The sequence below is a fragment of the Notechis scutatus genome, chromosome 9, assembly GCF_049901735.1.
Source record: "Notechis scutatus isolate UNSWTSFEM ecotype Mainland chromosome 9, rNotScu1.2, whole genome shotgun sequence".
Lineage (NCBI taxonomy): Eukaryota > Metazoa > Chordata > Lepidosauria > Squamata > Elapidae > Notechis > Notechis scutatus.
In genome coordinates, this window is record NC_142017.1 from 9883243 (window position 1) to 9901819 (window position 18577).

The window sequence follows — 18577 nt, forward strand, 5'->3', positions numbered from 1 at the left end:
CAAAGCCATCTCTGAAAATGTTGCCAGCAAAAAGGCAGGGTCTCATCCAGACTGTTGCCAAGAATCAAAACTGATTTGAAAAGTAGGCTTTATACACTCCTCGGTCTTTAATAGATTACATTTTTATTTCTAAAGTAAAATAATGTTGCATGGTGCTGTAGAAAAGATGCTTTCTTATACTCTAAAAAGATACTTAATCAACTCTATTTTTGTCCCAGATTACTGCTATGAAGGTTTTCAGTTAGCAAGAGGAGAGCATTCACAAGGAAGATGCAAGTACTAAACTGACAGTTGTTCCGATGAACAGTGCTGTGCTCTGGCACATGGGAACATCAGCAATAATCACCTGTAATAATAGAGCAGGAGAGCAGCTAACAGGAGTGCTGGAGTCGGCAAAACGAAAAATTGTCTCTGAACCCTTTCCCTTTAAAACCATCTGTTACACTGGCAAGAACTTGGTAAGTCCATCATGTGAAAGGTGATGATGATGTCCATTCAGTCATATCCAACTCTTGATTATTCTTTGGGCCAGGTCTCTGCACATCTTTGGATCTTGCACTACTACTTTGAGTTTTTCTGTTGTTCTGGTTGGTGTCAGTTTTATTAGTGTCCAGCCACCGTGTTGTCTGGTGGCCTAATTTCCTTTTATTGCTAACTCTTCCAAACGCAAATGTTTTCTCCAGTGAATTCCCCCACATGACATGGTCAAAGTAAGCGAGATGTAGCTTTGTGATTTTACCTGCTAGTGATAATGTCTGGGGTTATTATGCGCTCTGGTACTTGCTTGTTAGTCCTCTCTGCTGTCCAGAGAATACGCAGGAGCCTTCTCCAGCATCACATGCAAAAGATCATTTCTTAATTAAAGAAGCATCCTGTTCTTGTAGTTAATTGCACATACTTCAAATTACTGATGATGAAACAGATCGTGTCATATACCAGTGGCCCCCAACCTTTTGGGCACCAGGGACCAGTTCCATGGAGAGAGGTTTTTCCACAGACTGGAGATGGCACGGTTTCAAATGCTGCCTTGTAGCCCACAGATGGGCCTTTGCTTGTTTGTGTGGTCTGGTTTCTGGCATGCCATGGCCCGACGCTGATCCATGGACCGGGGGTTAGAGATCCCTATCATATACTATCATAGCCAGTAAAATGAAAAAGACATATTTATAGCCCAAAAATATGCATCTTTTTCTTCTCTGTACTTTACAAGCTGGAGGTTTCCGTCTGTAGCCCAAGCATCAATTTATTGTTTGTTTGTTTATTGCCATTTTAGGTATTATGGAAGAAGGCAGTAACATCATTGCCCTAATCTCAAATCTGAGGGAGCAGGAAGCCGTCCTGATTTCCGAAGCCATCGTAAGCTCATCCACAGAGAACGCCGATGACCCATTAAAGGGTAAACCTGATCCCCTCATCCAGGTCATTCAAAAGCTCAGCAAAATTGTCAAAAGCGAAAAGTCGCAGAAATGCGTTTTGATCGGGGGGAAACGCTTGTACCCCGACACCCCCAGCCTTCCAGAGGCCCCACCCAAAGCCCTGGAATTGCCTGCTCTGGGCACCATCAACATAGAAGACTATTACACGATGGACGACCCTCCGCAGAGCAAGCGGAAGGTCCTTTGCTATGAGTGCAGCCTCTGCAAGTCGGTGTCGCCCACTCTTCCCCTCTTACAGGAGCACATCAAGCAACACGGTCAGCAGAACGAAGTCATGCTCATGTGCTCAGTCTGCAGTTTCACCACCCGGAGCGTAGAAGATTTTGAAAGTCACATTCGAAGTCACCCGGAGAACAGCAGCAAAATCCACGCCCTGTTGAAGGAAGAGCATTGCATCGGCCCTTCGGGCACCGCTTTGCCTGGGCCAGTAGAAAAAGTCATCATCGGCAGCGATCATGAGATGCCACCTCCCCAAGGGCCTGAGAAAGGGAGGCGGAAATGGTACACTTACGAGCAATACGGCATGTACCGATGCTTGATTTGCAGCTACACGTGTGGACAGCAACGAATGTTGAAAACGCACGCTTGGAAGCACGCGGGCGAGGTGAATTGCTCCTATCCCATATTCGAGGAAGAAAAAGAGCAGGCCACCTTGCCGGATTCTGCCATGTTGGATACCGTCGTCCTGTCCCTAGATAATAACGAGCCAGGGCTCTGCAATAACCAGCCCGTACAACTTCGCATTTGCAGCCCCGAGCCGGTGGCTTTCAAAACTGAATCGCCCATCAAAGAAGAACCATCCCTCGGTCAGCCAGCTGCGCTTTCCCCTGCAGACCAATTATCAGAGGAGAAGGCGTCACATGAAGATCTTGAGGCGGATCACTTGGGGGCTGACAGCTTGCTTTCTTCGGCCCAGAAAATCGTCCACTGCAGCCCGAACAAAAAGGGCCATGTTAACGTCATTGTGGAGCGCCTGCCCAGTGCCGAAGAGCCTGTCTTGCAGAATGACGTCATGGATAATGTCTTGCATTACTCCGTGGGCGCCGCCCCCGAACACCCGCCGGCTGGGCGGGATGCGTCGGATGACGTTTATCACATGGATAAGAATTCGATTGAAATCGAAGAAGTTATCATTGGGTGGAGCAGCACGGAAAAGGCCGAAGATAACACGAATCCCAGCCGGGCTAAAACGGCCGACGAAAATGCTCCACCTGCCCGGAGGAGAACCAATTCAGAGTCTTTGAGGCTGCACTCGCTCGCCGCCGAAGCCCTGGTTACGATGCCAATCCGAGCCGCGGAGCTTGCTCGATCCAGCTTCCGGGCTTTCGCCGACGTAAACCCTTTAAGCTCGGAGGCTGGGCAGAGGCCTCCCGACGGTGGCTATTTAGGCCATTCTAAACGGATCGCCTCCCTGAAGACGGAGGAACTGGGTAGCCTGAACCAAGAGGAAAGGGCTTTCGTGGAACTGCAGAAGGAGAAACCGGAGCTCCCCGAAGGCCCCATTAAAATGGGCATCAGCATGTCGCTGCTGACCGTGATCGAGAAGTTGAAAGAGAGGACGGACCAGAATGCCTCCGACGACGACATTTTGAAGGAGCTGCAGGATAACGTTCAGTGCCAACCGCCGGGGGATGCCAGCGTGCTTGGGAGCAGTCTGGTGGAATACATCCCTGACGCGGAACGGCCCTTCCGGTGTCGCCTGTGCCACTACAGCAGCGGCAACAAAGGGTACATCAAGCAGCATTTGCGGGTCCATCGGCAGAGGCAGCCTTACCAGTGCCCGATTTGTGAGCATGTGGCCGACCACAGCAAGGATTTAGAAAGTCACATGATCAATCACTGCAAAACCCGAATGTACCAGTGCAAGCAGTGCGAGGAATCCTTTCATTACAAGGTGAGCAGCTGCGCTTTGCGTTCATCAAACGCCCAGCCCTTGGGGGGGGGGGGGCTTAGAATTCAAGTGAATTGGTGGGGTGGCGAGTGTGTTGTCCTCTGCTCGTTTAATACAACCCACCACCGTGGTTTCTAATTGTGGTCCCGCTTGTGGGGACCTCTGGGACTTGTGCAAGACACAGAACGTAGAATAACAGGGTTAGAAGGGACCTTGGAGGTCCTCTAGTCCAACCCACTGTTCCTCAGGAGACCCTATAACCTTTACAGACAAATAGCTGTCCACTCTCTTCTTGAAAACCTCCCGTGATGGAGCAGCCCCAACTCTGGGAGGCAAGCTATTCCCATTCACTCGCTGTCAGTAGAATGTCATTGTTCTTCCTGTCAGGAAATTTCTCCTTAGTTCCAAGTTGGATCCATTGCTTCTTGTCCTGCCTTCAGGTGCTTTGAAGAACGGGTTGACCGCTTCTTCTCTTGGAAGCCCCTCAAGTATTAGAAGACGGCTATCATACCATACCCTAGTTCTTCTCTTTATTAGACTAGACATACCTGAACCCTGCAACTGTTCATCCTGGTATGTTTCTTTCTAGCGGTAGCTTGGCAAAGCAATGGAGTGGTGGCAAGCAGTATTGCAAACAAAACTTTTTTTCAGGTTGTCAAAAATGATTAATCCTTTAGAATTAATCATCTTTATTAGATTTCTATACGGCTGCAATCATCGGTGCGTTGTTTTTAATGAACGCACATGAGTCAAGCAAATGTAGTTTTGTTTAGATTAGCCTTTTCCAAATTTAGAAATTTTAAAAAATGTGTGGACTTCAACTCCCAGAATTCTGAACTTGTGAACTCAACATGCCAGGCTAAAATCTGGCATGTTGGTTGGGGAATTCTGGGATATGAAGTCCGCATACCTTAAAAGTTGCCAGGTTTGAAAAACACTGTTTTAGACTGAAAATTATCTCCAGTTATCTGGTAGGATTTCCTATAACCCATCTTATTGTATGCAGTAACTTCCCCCACATTCTCTTCACCAGGATTAGGTATTTGACCAAGTTTACACATTGGCACCTCATGCTGTGTGAACTAAGCTGTTTCGACTTTTAAACTATGACCGACAACCTAGCAAGATGGAAGCATCCAACCCATGTGGGTTCAAGTTATCAAACGGCTGTTAAAAGTGTGGCTTCGAGTCACGCGCGGACATTGTTAGTTCATCCACTGTCATTAATGCTTACGGCATAAAAGAATGCCCAACTGAGGTTGGAGTTAGGGATTAACAACATCGTTTTTAACACTTATGCGACTGTTTTGTGTTCCAGAGCCAGCTGCGCAGTCACGAAAGAGAACAGCATTGTCTCCCAGATACATATGCAACCCCAACGTTTGACGGCTTAATGGCTTGCAGTGAAGCAGATGAAAGAGTTGGTACTGTCTATCTCATTGGCTAGTTTTGTGGGTTGGGTTGGGTTCCCTTGGTACACCATGGCCTGGGTGATTGTGAGAATGGCCAGGATGCTCCTTCTCTCTTGGTACCCTCCAAAATGCTGCACTACTCATCTCTTTGGCTCTGCTTGACTGACAGTTTCAGGAGTTATAACATGGTAGATCTAGAGCAGCGTTTCTTCATCTCAAGAGACTTTTAAGAGCCGTGGACTTCAACTCCCAGAATCCCACGAGTCTTAAAAGTTTGCTGAGTTTGAGGATCATTGGTCTAAAGCTCAGGGATCTCCTAACTGGTCCACTTTAAGACTGGTGGACTTCAACTCCCAGCATGAACTCCCACTCAACTCCCAAGGTGTCTGGGGGAATTCTGGGAGTTGAAGTCCACAAGTTGCCAAGCTTGGAGACGCCTGCTCTAAAGGGTGCCAGTTTGCAAGAAGGCCATTGTAAATTCATCCTTTATTTCCCCAGTTGCACAAATAGAATCTGATAATCGTGGGGGAGAAAGATTCCTTGGAGAATTGAGAGAGGGGAATGTTTCTCAGCTACCCTTATTTCAGGCCTTTTGTCACTGAATAATGATGAATTATTTGAGGGTGGGATGTTCTTTTTCTTATTCCTTCATCTGGATGCAGAGATTAGTGTTTGTCTGCATTTTTTCTTGATTGCTTATTGCTTTTTTTTTTTAAAGGGAGGGTGTAGGGTTTTTTTTCCTGCCTGGTTAGTATCTTAAAGTATCTTTTTATTTGAAAAGCTCATGTCAGAAGCCTGCCTTCACTTAACACCATTTCCTTTTTTAATTGTATTCATTAAAAGAGAATGCTAGCTTTCCAAAGCATTTTGGAAGCCCTTTGCAATCAAATTAAGATACAATTGCAGGAAGGAAACCCTCTTGTCAAACAGATGCCGCCTCTATAAAAAAAACCCAAAGTTTATGGCACAGCAGCTGCTTGCACGTCAATCCCTTGAGCAGGAACACGCCTTCCCTGCTTAGAAAATCATGGTGGCTGCACTTATAAACATTAAAGGCATCCCCGGCGCCCAGGATTGAAGGGGGAAATATGGTATCACTATAGAAAGAGACCCTCAGCTAAACCGGGATTGTCCTTATCTTCTACCCCTTCCAAAACATGTATGCATTATAAAGCAGGTCCCAAACCTGCCAGCTCAACTAAATCGTTTAGTAAAAAGGAATGGGAGTGTAGTGCTCTGTCAGATTTAACAAATTTAATCGGAGAGTTTTATAGTTTACAATATTGGTTGTAGTGACTACAGGCATGAGTAAGCAGGAGTAGGAGTTTAGGTCAGAGCACTTTATTACATCATACCTATACGCAAGAAACTGATCTACTAACGGTCCAGGCAAATTGGCACTAGGTAGGAGTCAACGGAATTCAATGCGGGGGCTAGACTTAGGTCTGTTATGGGAGCACAGCGACTCCAAACTGATGACATGTTTGATCCCATCCTCTGGTTCAGCGTGGTCATCTCCCACCTCCAGTCAATGATACATCATTTGCCAGGGCTTAAGACTTTTCTTCTCCCAAAGGTGCTTTTTCAAAAGGCAACTGGACTTTGTTCTTCCTTGAAGTTGTTTCGCTTCTCATCCATGAAGCTTCTTCCATTCCGACTGACTGGTGGAGGATGGAAGGATCGATATTCCTTGCAGTCCTCTAGTCGTTAGCACTTTCTCTGAGAATCATTGAGGCCAATTTGGAGGTTTAATCTGCACCCTCAGGGTCACCTGAATAGTGCAGATGGGTGTGTGCGTATTTTATTGATACATCCTACCCTCCGATTACACAAAGGGTGACTGTTACGCTAATGGCAGAGGAAAATATGTCCAGTTTTGATCATGGCAATACAGAAATGGTATTGGAATCTAGAAACATCTAAGGAAAGGGCTTTGAATCACTGGAGAATGAATAGCAGGTGATTCAAGGCAGCAGCGGCAGCAGCACTTAGACTTATATACCACTTTACAGTGCTTAATAGCCCTCTCTAAGCAGTTTACAGAGTCATCTTCTTGCCCCCAACAATCTGGGTCCTCATTTTACCCACCTCGGAAGGACGGAAGGCTGAGTCAACCTTGAGCTGGTCAGGATTGAACTGCTGGCAGTGGGCAGAATTAGCCTGCAACACTGCATTCTAACCACTGTGCCACAACAGACAGACAGACAGCAATAGACAGATAGATCAGACAGACAGACAGACAGCAATAGCAATAGTACTTAGACTTATATACTGCTTAACAGCCCTCTCTAAGCAGTTTACAGAGTCAGCCTCTTGCCCTCAACAATCTGGGTCCTCCTTTTACCCACCTCAGAAGGACGGAAGGCTGAGTCAACCTTGATCCTGGTGAGATTCGATCTGCCAAATTGCAGGCAGCCGGCAGGCAGCAGAAGTAGCCTGCAGGACTGCACTCTAACCACTGTGCCACCGCAGCTCATTGAAAGGCAGCATCCCTTAAAAATTGTGGTAATGAAAGCTGCCAATCTACATGGTTGGAAAGGGTGAAGAGGATAAGTTCATCAAGGCCACCCAGAGTTTATCTTGATAGCAAGATAGACAGCCTATACATTTAATAAAGAAATAAGTAGCTGGTCAACAGCATAGCTCAGCTTACCTTTCCCTGTCAGTGGGCTATGCTGCATGGTGTCCTTCCCTGTATTTTATTTGCAGCTTAGAGGGTTCTCACAGGCATCTAATTAGGCCTGGTGGAAACCAGTGTTGAAGGAGAACCAATGTCTTCTGGTGTTCTTGTTACAGGGGACAAGATTTCAGTCCAGAAACTTTACCGTTGCGACATTTGCGATTACACAAGCACAACGTATGTTGGCGTGAGGAATCACAGACGGATTCACAACTCGGATAAGCCATACAGGTGAAGATAATCTGTATATTTAAGCCGATTTTGTTTTGTTTGTTTCTTAATGCAGCAACCGGCAGGTAATTTGAACTATTCTGATTTTGAAGAAGGGCATAAATAAGCGATCAGAGATCCTCCATCCTTCTGCGCACTGTTTCCTACGCATCTGCTTGCCATAGGTATAGCCTGTTTTCATTGGCAGAATTCAAACCTAAATTTTACCCACTAAATTATTAAATCAAGTGGGTTAAGCCTGGCTTTTTAGAGAGTCCCATTTGCAAAAGACACGTGAACGCTTAGAATATTCCATTTAAAACGTTCAGAGAGAGCTTGAAAGCAGTCAACTGAGGTTTGTCAAGCCAAAGTCACCTCTCAGGAACGTTTCAGAGATTGCATTCTAAAGTAATGCAAGGCTTGAGATGTAAATAAATCTGAATCTGCTTTTTCATCTAATTGTTAAATTCAGTTACAGGGCTACGGTCCATATATTTCCCCATCCTGTCATAGTGAACAATTTAGCAGCCATTTTTGCAAAGGCTGTGGGGTTTTCAGACTTTGGCAGATAGCTGTCTCTCTGTTTCCTTGCTTAAATAGGTTGCCAACATCTGGAATGGACTCTTGACTCATGATTTTGCAATCTTAATGGCAGCTGTCCAGTAGTGGGATTCAATTTTTTTTGCTACCTGTCATGCCCAGTGGTGGGTGTGGCAGGGGAAGGTTACTGTAAAATCTCCAGTCAGAGGTGGGATTTGCCAGTTCTCCAAACTACTCAAAATATTCACTACTGGTTCTCCAGAACTGGTCAGAACCTGCTGAATCCCACCTCAGCAACCTTCTCTTAATAAACTTGACCAGCCTTTTGCCGACGGTTGCTTCCAGAATCCCCCAACCAGAATTTTCTTTCTCTCCCATCAGAAAGTGAGTTGGGAAGTAAAGGAAGGCCACTTTTGGGTTGCAAGCGATCAAACCTGGAAGCGTTGCTAATTTTCCAAAACATTTTTTTTTAAATATTTAACGCTGGGGCCTTAAAATGCCAAGGGGGCGCAAGACGGTTGGAGTCAACCCTTTCTTTGCTTTTCTTCAGATGCCGCGTCTGTGACTTCGCCACCACAAGTATGAATAGCTTGAAGTGTCACATGAGGCGCCACCCACAGGAGCATCAGGCGGTGCAGTTAATGGAGCAGTTCAAGTAGGTAACAAACAGCTCACCGAGACAGCAGCGCCAGCAGCCATCTTGTTCTGTGGCTAAATAACAGGGTCACAACTCTCCAGGTTTCTTTGTCTCTGTTCTTAGTGCTTGGTCTGTCTCCCTTTTTAGTCGTTGTGTTGCCGTCAGCAACCCAAACATTAAGAAAGCTTCAGGCTGTGGATAAGCTCTAATAAGAACGATTCTTCAGCTGAACACGGCTCTCAGATTTATTGGAAGAGACCTGTAGCCACTGACTGATGAAGAAAATGCACTGTGCATTATCTGTTGAGCTCCAGAATGCATTCTGGAGATTGTTCAGCTCCATCTAGAGTAGGGGTATCAAACTCGATTTCATTGAGGGCCGCATCAGGGTTGTGTGTTTGGCCTCGGGGCCAGGTATGCATGGCCAGCTCAACGTCACTTGTGTTAGGGGCCCTCCTGAGCTCTGTTTTTGCTGGCAGAGGCACAGCAGGCCAGTCCACTGTTTCCAGAATGGCCCCTTGGGCCAGATCTAAGTGCAGGCCTGGAGTTTGACCCCCCTGATCTAGATCAACCAGGCGTTAAGAGATGAAAAGTTGACAAGAATTGCATTTGGATGCCTTGAGTGGAGTTGCTAAGATTTGTAGTGTTCTATCTGGAAGACCTCTTTCATCCTTTAGGAGCTGCGGTGGCGCAGTGGTTAGAATGCAGTACTACAGGCTGCTTCTGCTGACTGCCAGCTGCCTGCAATGTGGCAGGTCGAATCTCACCAAGCTCCAGGTTGACTCAGCCTTCTGTCCTTCTGAAGTGGGTAAAAGGAGGACCCAGATTGTTGGGGGCAACATGCTGGCTCTGTAAACCGCTTAGAGAGGGCTGTAAAGCACTGTAAAGCAGTATATAAGTCTAAGTGCTATTGCAGTTGCAGGCTAACTCTGCTCACTGCCAGGAGTTCGATCCTGATTGGCTCAAGGTTGACTCAGGCTTCCATTCTTCTGAAGTCAATAAAATGAGGACCCTGATTGTTGGGGGCAATATGCTGGCTCTGTAAACCGCTTAGAGAGGGCTGTAAAGCGGCATATAAGTCTAAGTGCTAATGCTATTGCTATCCTTCTTTCAACCATCACATTCCAAAATCTCTGCTAGAAAGAATGTCCAAGCCCCTTTTAACCGGAGCTCCATGTAACATTCTGTTACTGAGCTTATTGATTTGTTTCACTGAGTAATCTTTTGAAAGATTGGGTATCCGGTCGTCCCCCCAATTTATCAATTATTTGGTAGTACAGGTAGCCGTCCACTTACAGCCATTTCTTTCGTAACCCTTCAAAGTTACAACAGCACTGAAAATGTGACTTATGACCATTTTTCACATGACTATTGTAGCATCCCCATGGTCACATATGATCAAAATTCACATGCTTAGCAACTGACTCAAACCAGCTGTCGTGTCCTGGGTAATGTGATCCAGTTTTGCAACCTTTGGAGAAGCAAATGCAACGGGGAAGCCAGATTCAATTAACAACTGTGTTCACTGCAGTGATTCACTTAACAACTGTGGCAAGAAAGGTCATAAAACAGGGCAAAACTCACTTAGCACCTGTCTTGCTTAGCAGTGGAAAATTTGGGTTGAATTGTGGCCGAACATCGAGGGATACCTGCTTTAGAGAGAGCCAGTCTGGTGTAGCCTTAACAACAACAGTCTACAAAGTGAGAGTTTTAGTCTGCCTTAGTTAGCTGGGTGATTTTTAGGCCCGTCCCTCTCTCAAAACCCTAGCAAGGAGGAGGTAAGGACAAACCACTCCTGTGAATGGCCAGGGATAAATCTAATTTGAAGCGCAAAAAGAAAAAAAATAATCTTAGAGCAATAGACATCTTCTCCATTTTAACCAGATTCAGCCTTTGATCTTCTGAAAATTCATATTCTCAGTTCCTGAGAATATGGGATGTCCCCTACAATTTCTGCTTCCTGAAAAGTCCATTTTATTACCGTGTTTCCCGGAAATTACAACCCACCCCGAAAGTAAATCCTAGATTGGTTTTTTTTACATATGCGCCCTACCTCCAAAATAAGCCCTAATTAAGACCCCCCCCCATTCCAGGGTTCACAGGTAAAAATTAAGCCAGGGTGGGGATGGAGGGGGGGCCTGCCCTACTACTTACGTTTGGACAGTTGCAGCCAGGCCTCGCACACCCCGACACCTGCCTTGCCAGCCCATTTCTTCTGCAGCCAGCAAGGCTTCCCTGAAGGCCTCTCTAGCGGATAACAAAACTCCGATCAGCTTTGCTGTCTGCAGAAGAAATTTCTGAAGGCCTCTGACAGCAAAAAGGAGGCTGGGGGTGACGCGCAAGTGAGGTGAGTCAGTGGACAACATTCCCTCCCAAAAAATAAGACCTAGTGCCTTTTTTGATGGCAAAAAAAAATATCTGACAAGGTCTTATTTTCGGGAAAACACAGGTAGCTAATCTGTAATCTTATAGGTAGGGCTATATATTTGCCCTGAAACAGAATTAAAGTTAGGGGAGGAACCCTAGTCGAGGTTCTTTAAAATGATATTTAAACTGCAATTCCAGATAAGCCAGGCTTAAATGAAAAATAGAATACTGGTCTGAAAATAATGCTTTGCTGTAGTATCTGTTTACACTTGCAATAACTTTTGCATCCCTTTCAGATGTTCTCTCTGTGGATATGTATGCAGCCACCCTCCTTCCCTGAAGTCTCATATGTGGAAACATGCAAGTGACGAAAACTATAATTACGAACAAGTGAATAAAGCTATTAATGATGCAATATCACAAAGCGGCAGGTGTGTGCGATCGGCAGTCCCCGTTTAGGTTTGTGACACCAGATTCAATCCAAAATCACGATGAAAAGATAACCCTTTTAATCCCCTGGTTTGAGAGAAGAAATGTAATAAAAAATGAGGGAGGGAGGGATGATGAAAATGGATGCTTTTGCTAGCTGACCTCTTGTTTTTTACTTTATTTATTTATGAATTTTATTTGCCGCCCACCTGGCTGTCCGGGACAACTCTCCTTATGCCAAACTTCTAAACCTCTCTTAAAAAAAACAACAAGAGGCTATTCAATAACAGTTTGAAGATAACATTGCAGCACTTTTGAGAAAATGCAGAATATAACTTACAGGTCATTTTTCAGTATTGTGTGTAGTATTGAACAATCCTCCCATCTCTTGAGCGTTCGTGAATGAAAAATAAGCAACTTTTTCCCTTTGTCTTGTAGGCTACTGGGTCAGCTTACTGGGAAGAAAGTAACCAAAACTTTGGAAGGCGATGCCATTCCTTTCACCAGTAGCTCCGAAGGTTTGTCTCTTTCAAACTCTCCTAAGGCGACAGCGAACAAAATAATGATTTCTGACCACCATCAGGATCAACCTTCTACAACCAATACCTCAAGCAATTCAGAGAAGGCCGCAGGCCTGTCCTACCTGGGCTCAGAATACTGTGTTCTGCTCTTCTGCTGTTGTATCTGTGGATTTGAGTCCACCAGCAAAGAGAATTTGTTGGACCACATGAAAGAACACGAGGGGGAAATCATCAACATCATTCTGAACAAGGACCATGCAGCAACTCCAAGTATAAACTAAATCAATGTTTCTCCACCTTGGCAGCTTGGAAGATGTGTGGACTTCCAATTCCTAAAATTCCCCAATCAGCTCCCAGAAACCCCCAGCCACGCATCTTCAAGTTGCCTAAGTGGAAATACATCGAGCTAGACAAAGTTCCCTTCGCTCTGGATCTCCAACTTTGCCTGCAAGACTTGCTAAATCAAAGAACTTAGGAATAAGCATGTATGTGTATGTACATATTTATTTGCTCAAAGTGCTTTTCTTCAGCAAGTCTTTGTTCCTGCCTCCATTCCGAAGCCTGTTATCTGCAGAAGAGCAGATTATTTTACACGTTTTTGAAGAAACCCTGACATGATAATGCTGCGTTTACAGTAAAAAATAATAATAATAATAACCCAGAAGTTACCTTCTACCCACAGAACTATTTTTAATGCCTATTATTAACCCAAATGATAGTGGTGTAGAGAATTCACCGTGAGGAATTAACAAAAAAAGGGATTTAACCTTTCTACCTAGAAATGCATCCAGAGGGCATAAAATCTGCTGCAGGTAAGTGTTAAAAGAAAACCATCTTGATACGACCGTAAAGCAGCCATTTCTGAGGACAGAAGCCTTTGTTCTTAGGCTTCCTATCACAACTAATGGTTTTCCAGGCAAAACCTCTTTTGCTGCGTCAAGCGGCATAAAATAAGTTCTGCCTCCTGGTACAATATTTGGCCGCTTAATTCTTTTCTTCGATGTGATAGAAAAGTATGTCATTGGACCCTCTTTAAGCAAATTTTTTCTGTACTACCTGTACATAGGTTAAGCAGATATTTATTAGTATTTCATTTCAGTGTGCTTAAGCATGGATAATTTTAGAAGGGCCACAAGATACAAGATAAAAGGTTAATCCAACTCCGAAGTAGTGCAGTGAAAGGGATCTGTCTATTTCTCCCTCCATTCCTCTTCCTCCCTCCCTCCCTCCCTCTCTCTCTCATCAAATAACATTGCAAAATCTCTATACAAAAGTCCATTGCAACTCTTAAGAGAGAAAAAAAAACCTGCTGGATTTAGCACCTGAAAATAAACAGGTCCTGTCCAGTCTCAGGCAGCTTTTAATCTGACAGAGGGATTGTTCCATCAAAATGAGACCGAATGTTAATTTCACTCCTTGCTGCTCCTTTCTCATCTCTCTCAAAAAAAACCCCAACACCCCAGGAAGGTTAAAGGCATCACAGAGCTCAGCTAAGAACACACAATTTTGTGCGTTCTTAGCTGAGCTCTGCTGTTCTTTCTGGCACCTTGTGACATTACACTGTTAGGATTTGGCAGGTGTTACAACCTCTTTTGTCCCTTAGGCCAGAGTGGTCTCCATTCTTGCCAACTTTAAAGACTTATGGACTACAACTTCCAGAGTTCCTCAGCCAGCCATGCTGGCCTGGGAATTCTGGGAGTTGAAGTCCACAAGTCTTGAAAATGGCCAAGTTTGAAGATCCCTGTCTTACGCCATGGATTTCTTCCTCCATCAATGATTTCTATGCCAATGACAGAATCTCTTCTCATTACTACAAAACCAATGTTATTCTTTGTAAGAAACATAGCTGGGTGCTTCCTTTTAACAGTTCTCTCTCAGCTCATGTCACGCCTCTACTGCATTTCCTTTCACTCCAGTAGCTGATTGCTTACAGTGCAGTTGATAAGCAGTTTTGAATTATTTTGCAAGACTTGTGGGATATATCCCTTCTCTATTTATTTATCTATTTATATTTGTATTTTAGCAAAGTTAAAACCTCAACAGTTTTTACGGTGCTACTTGAGTTGGGTGTCTTTTTTCCCTGCCCTCGCCCCAAAGTGTGAAGTTAGGCAAATGGAAAACTTGGTGTAAATAATTTTCAAGCTTTAAATGCTGAATGGGGAATAGTTCTTGAAAGCATTTCATATTACCCAATGTAGGATTTCTCCTTTTTGCATTCTTTAATACTGTATGTTGTTTCTTTCTGAACTATATGCAGCCGTACCTTGAAAAGAGAGCGTTGTAGTAGTCTGGGGGTCCCCAAATTTGGCGACTTTTAAGACTTGTGGACTTCCAACTCCCAGAATTCCCCAACCACCATGGCTGGCTGAGGAATTCTGGGAGTTGAAGTCCAGAAGTCTTAAAAGTTGACAAGTTTGGAGGTCCCCGCATAGTCCAAATTTGAGAAGAACCTACCACCCATCGTTATCTGGCACCCGCTCTTGCCAAAAGAAAATTCTGATCTTTACCTTTTACTTTTAAATGAGATGCAATCCACCACCAAACAAGTTACCCATTTTTGATTTACAGTAATACGTCAGGTTAGGCTTACAGTTAGATAGGATGTAGAATGTGGCTGTTTCCAAGTTTGTCCTTTAAGGCAGCTTTTCTCAGTCACAATCACTTTTAAGCTGCATGGATTTGAATTTAGGGGATTCTGGGAGTTGAAGCCCATGCAAAGTAGCTGAGGTGGAGAAACTTTTTTTTTAAGGAACAGAAGGGGTGTCCAACCTTGGCAACTAAGACTTGTGGACTTCAAGTCTTAAAATTGTTAAGGTTGGACATTCCTCATCTAATTAAAAAAAATTTAAAAATGCATTTTTAATTTCCCCTTTCAAGCCATGGTAGCTGTCCTTTGTTTATTTTCATTCTTCACAATAGATCATGCCTCTTTAGTACACTACAATAAAATTGTGAAAGTATAAGCTTACAATATATAACAGCAGTGAAGTTCCTACTGAAGTTAGCTATTAATTTTTAGGCATGTTTTTTTTAAAAAAAAATGAACAAGGAATAAAGAAGTGCATTTTCTGTATGTAATCTTTAACTCGCACTGTTAAATAACTCAGAGATATTTTTTTTAAAGAAATTAAGTGACTAGTCAGTACTAAAAGAGTGACATTACCTTTATTTGCACAAGAAGCCAACCTATTTTAAACTGACATTCTTCAGTCTGGAGCCTGAAAGGAGTTTATTGATCATGTTACTTGCCTTGGGGGAGGGGGGATGTTGAGATGTACCTTATTTGGATATATTGAATTTCCTTTTTATCAAAAAGCACTTTTCGGATATATAGCATGTCTTCTTTTCAGTTTTTAGATATTGGTAAGATGATGCTTAGACTCGCTAATTATACTGTTTGCTTTAATTTATGTAGGAGCCGAACTCAATGCTCTGAATTAAAAAGTAGGCTTTAGTTTCTAGTTCTTACGGATAAACTTCCCATTTATACTTCAAGCTGCGGGTATTTATATACTCTTGTTAGGGAAAAGAATTTATGGAGAAGAGTTAAGAGAGCCACCTTACTCTGTAATAGCCTCCAGTTGTATCCAAGGAATTGTATTGAATACATGCTATGCTAAAAAAAAAAACCAGCATGCTTCCTTATTTGAGTTAATCAACTGAATCACCCAGTTGTAAAACTCTGCCAAGAACAGAGTAGAAGAATATTAGAAGTGGTTGAAATCACATTTGCACTCACTGGATATTTGTGCACGACAAATAGTATGTAGAGTAAGGCACATATAAACCTACCCTCCCCCTTAAAAAGCAAGCCTGGATTGGCATTTTTTTCCCCCTAGGAAATGCTAGCCTGTAGATGGTTTGGTCTTTATATATATGCAGATATTATGCAAACATGGCTTGAATCTTAGTGGATGCGAAAATAAACCAGACATCTAGGATACAGGAAGCACCAGTGCCTCTTTGCTCTCCTGTCTGAGTAGACTAAAACCTTCAGTCTGAGCTCATTCCATACGATTGCATTAAATATACTTCGCTGGAAAACAGAATATTATACTAAACAGGGCCCTGCTTCCACAATTAAGTATGGCATTAGCAGCTTGGCCGAGAGAGGCTATTTTACAGCTTCACACGGCGCCTTTCCCTTGAGAGACAAGTGAAGTAACTGCCAGTTTCTGAATTTTAAAGCTCTTATTTAATCACTAAATAAATGAATAAAATGTACAGTCGGTGCTCAAAGTAATGTTAAAAATATATTTAATAGACTTTTGCAGTTGATATTCATGAGCATGGATACATTTATATTTTTGTAAGAAAAAGAATTGTAATATGACGGCACTGCTTTTTATAGCCAAAGTATAAAACGTATAGAAAACTGACACGTAAAAGACCACAGACCTTGTTGTTGTTGTTGTTCTTTTTTTTTTTCCCTCTCTCTCTCTTATTGTTTCTTACTGATAGGATGGCTTATTTTGTAAGATCCGCACATTAAACTGCATGCCTTAAGCTCTCTTTAGAATTGTCTTGTTTAGAAACGACGGAAGCAGGCTTTGTATAGAGCTACTTTTGACTACCTTACAAGATACTGAACAACAGTTAGGATAATTTATTTTACTTTTACAGAAGTTTTGTCATGTATTGACTAATTGTATTTTGGTAATAAACTCCTTTGTTGATTACATTGGTAGCAGGCTCTTGATTTACTGTGAGATGAACCACCGGAAAAAGCAAAGAAAGCAAAGTGGTGAAACTCTCATTTTTATGTTGTGTTGTTTTTTGTTTTTTGTTTTTAATTCATAGCCGGCAATCTTGTTAATCTCTTAAGAGCAAAAGTAGATGATGATTTTGTTTTGTTTTACACGGAAACCTTCCCCAGCTCTTGCAACCTGAAAGGCATTCCACAAAGAAAAGTGAATTGGTCACAGAAGATTAACAGTACAAAGGAAACCGGATCTACCATCTGTCAGTTGTACATCTGGAGCCAAGTTGCACAAGGAAACCTTACAACGGTTCTACTTCCTTTGAGAAATTATGAACTGTAGCAATTCAACTCAACATGGGAAGACCATGCCAACCCAAGGCTGAATCACACTTTGTTCCACAAACCCACAACTACGTGGGTTCATCTAATGTGACACTCTAACCCTAAAGTGAACCACATGTTTAATACCGGTTAATGACAGTTCCAGGGGAACTGGGTTCACAGATCAGGCTTAATCCAGACTAGGATGTTTGTCTGGGGTGGGCCTTTGGACAGCTGCCTAAAGAAAGAGCTTGCCTAGTAGTTCGAATATGGCTCTGGGTTCTTGTTGGCGTGCCCAGCTAAGAGATACTCCCAAAGGAGCTTTTTCCCAAGAGGCAACTGGACTTTCTTGTTTTTCTTTGAAGACATTTCGCTACTCATCCAAGAAGCTTCTTCCTCTCCGATGATGGGGAATGGAAGGATTTTGACCACGCAGTCAGAGTGTAAGAAGCTTCTTGAATGAGAAGCGAAATGTCTTCAAAGTAAATCCAGAAAGTCCAGTCGCCTCTTGGAAAAAGCACCTTTGGGACAACCATGAACTGGATGACTGAGAATCTCCAGACATTCAGCTAAGAGCCTGTTTGATGCAATGGTGAAGGTATCAGGCTAAAAACCGGGAGGTTTGTGAGTTCTAGACCTGCTTTAGGCACAAAGACAGCAGGGTGACCGTGGGCCAGTTACTTTCTCTCAGCTCTGGGAAGGAGGCAATGGCCAACCGCTTCTGAAAGCCTTGCCAAGAGACCAAACTCCGTCCAAAAATTGGACATGGTTGAAGGAAAGACAGGGAAGGTAGCATCTAAATAATCTTGAGAGCGCAAATGCAAAAAAGCAATGAGTCGGATTTGCTTAATATCTGGACGGGAGACCACCACGAATCTGCTGCACCAGGTCATCCTCAGGACTTACAACCGTTCATTTAGTGCCCGGTTCCAAGTTACAAACGGCACCAGGAAAAAAAGTGCCTTAGGTCCGTTTTTCACACTTGCAACCATCGCAGCATCCCCAATGGGTCGCGAGCTCCGAATTCAGACGCTGGGCAACCGACTCACATTTATGACGGGTTGCAGTGTCCCCTGGGGTCACGGGTTCCCCTTTTGCAACCTCCTGGCAAGCCAAGTCAGTGGGGAAGCCCGATTCACTTAACAACCGCGGCCAGGAAGGTGGCGAAAGGGTGGCAAAAACTCAACGGTGTCACTTAACAACTGTCTCGTTTAACAACCGTCTCGCTTAACAACGGGAATTGGGGGCTCAACTGTGCCCGCAGAGGCGGAGGGCAAGAAAAGCAGCGAGGATGCGCGCAAGCCGTGGCTCGCCTCGGGGAGGGTCTCGTTCCTGCGCGGGGGAGGCGGGGGCAGCGCCTTATCCACGCGGGTGCGCGATTTGCGGACCCCTTTAAGCGCCCGCCTGTTGCACCGGCCCCTTCTTTGCGTC

The 18577-nt window shown here is 43.9% G+C and overlaps 1 protein-coding gene across 2 annotated transcripts; it reads left to right on the plus strand.

The window, feature by feature from the left end:
- Positions 1 to 218: 218 nt before the first annotated feature.
- On the plus strand, positions 219 to 13411 carry ZNF507 (zinc finger protein 507). 2 transcript variants are annotated; one of them, XM_087971520.1, is made up of 7 exons: positions 219 to 458; positions 1274 to 3330; positions 4646 to 4751; positions 7536 to 7650; positions 8720 to 8824; positions 11470 to 11632; positions 12041 to 13411. In XM_087971520.1, the coding sequence occupies exons 2-6, from the start codon at positions 1279 to 1281 to the stop codon at positions 11630 to 11632; spliced, it is 2541 nt and encodes an 846-aa protein (XP_087827646.1). In that variant the 5' UTR covers positions 219 to 458; positions 1274 to 1278; the 3' UTR covers positions 12041 to 13411. The 2 variants fall into 2 exon arrangements, with proteins under 2 accessions (XP_087827646.1, XP_026531702.2); XM_026675917.2 differs by having other exon boundaries at positions 11470 to 11604; positions 12041 to 13098.
- Positions 13412 to 18577: the final 5166 nt, after the last annotated feature.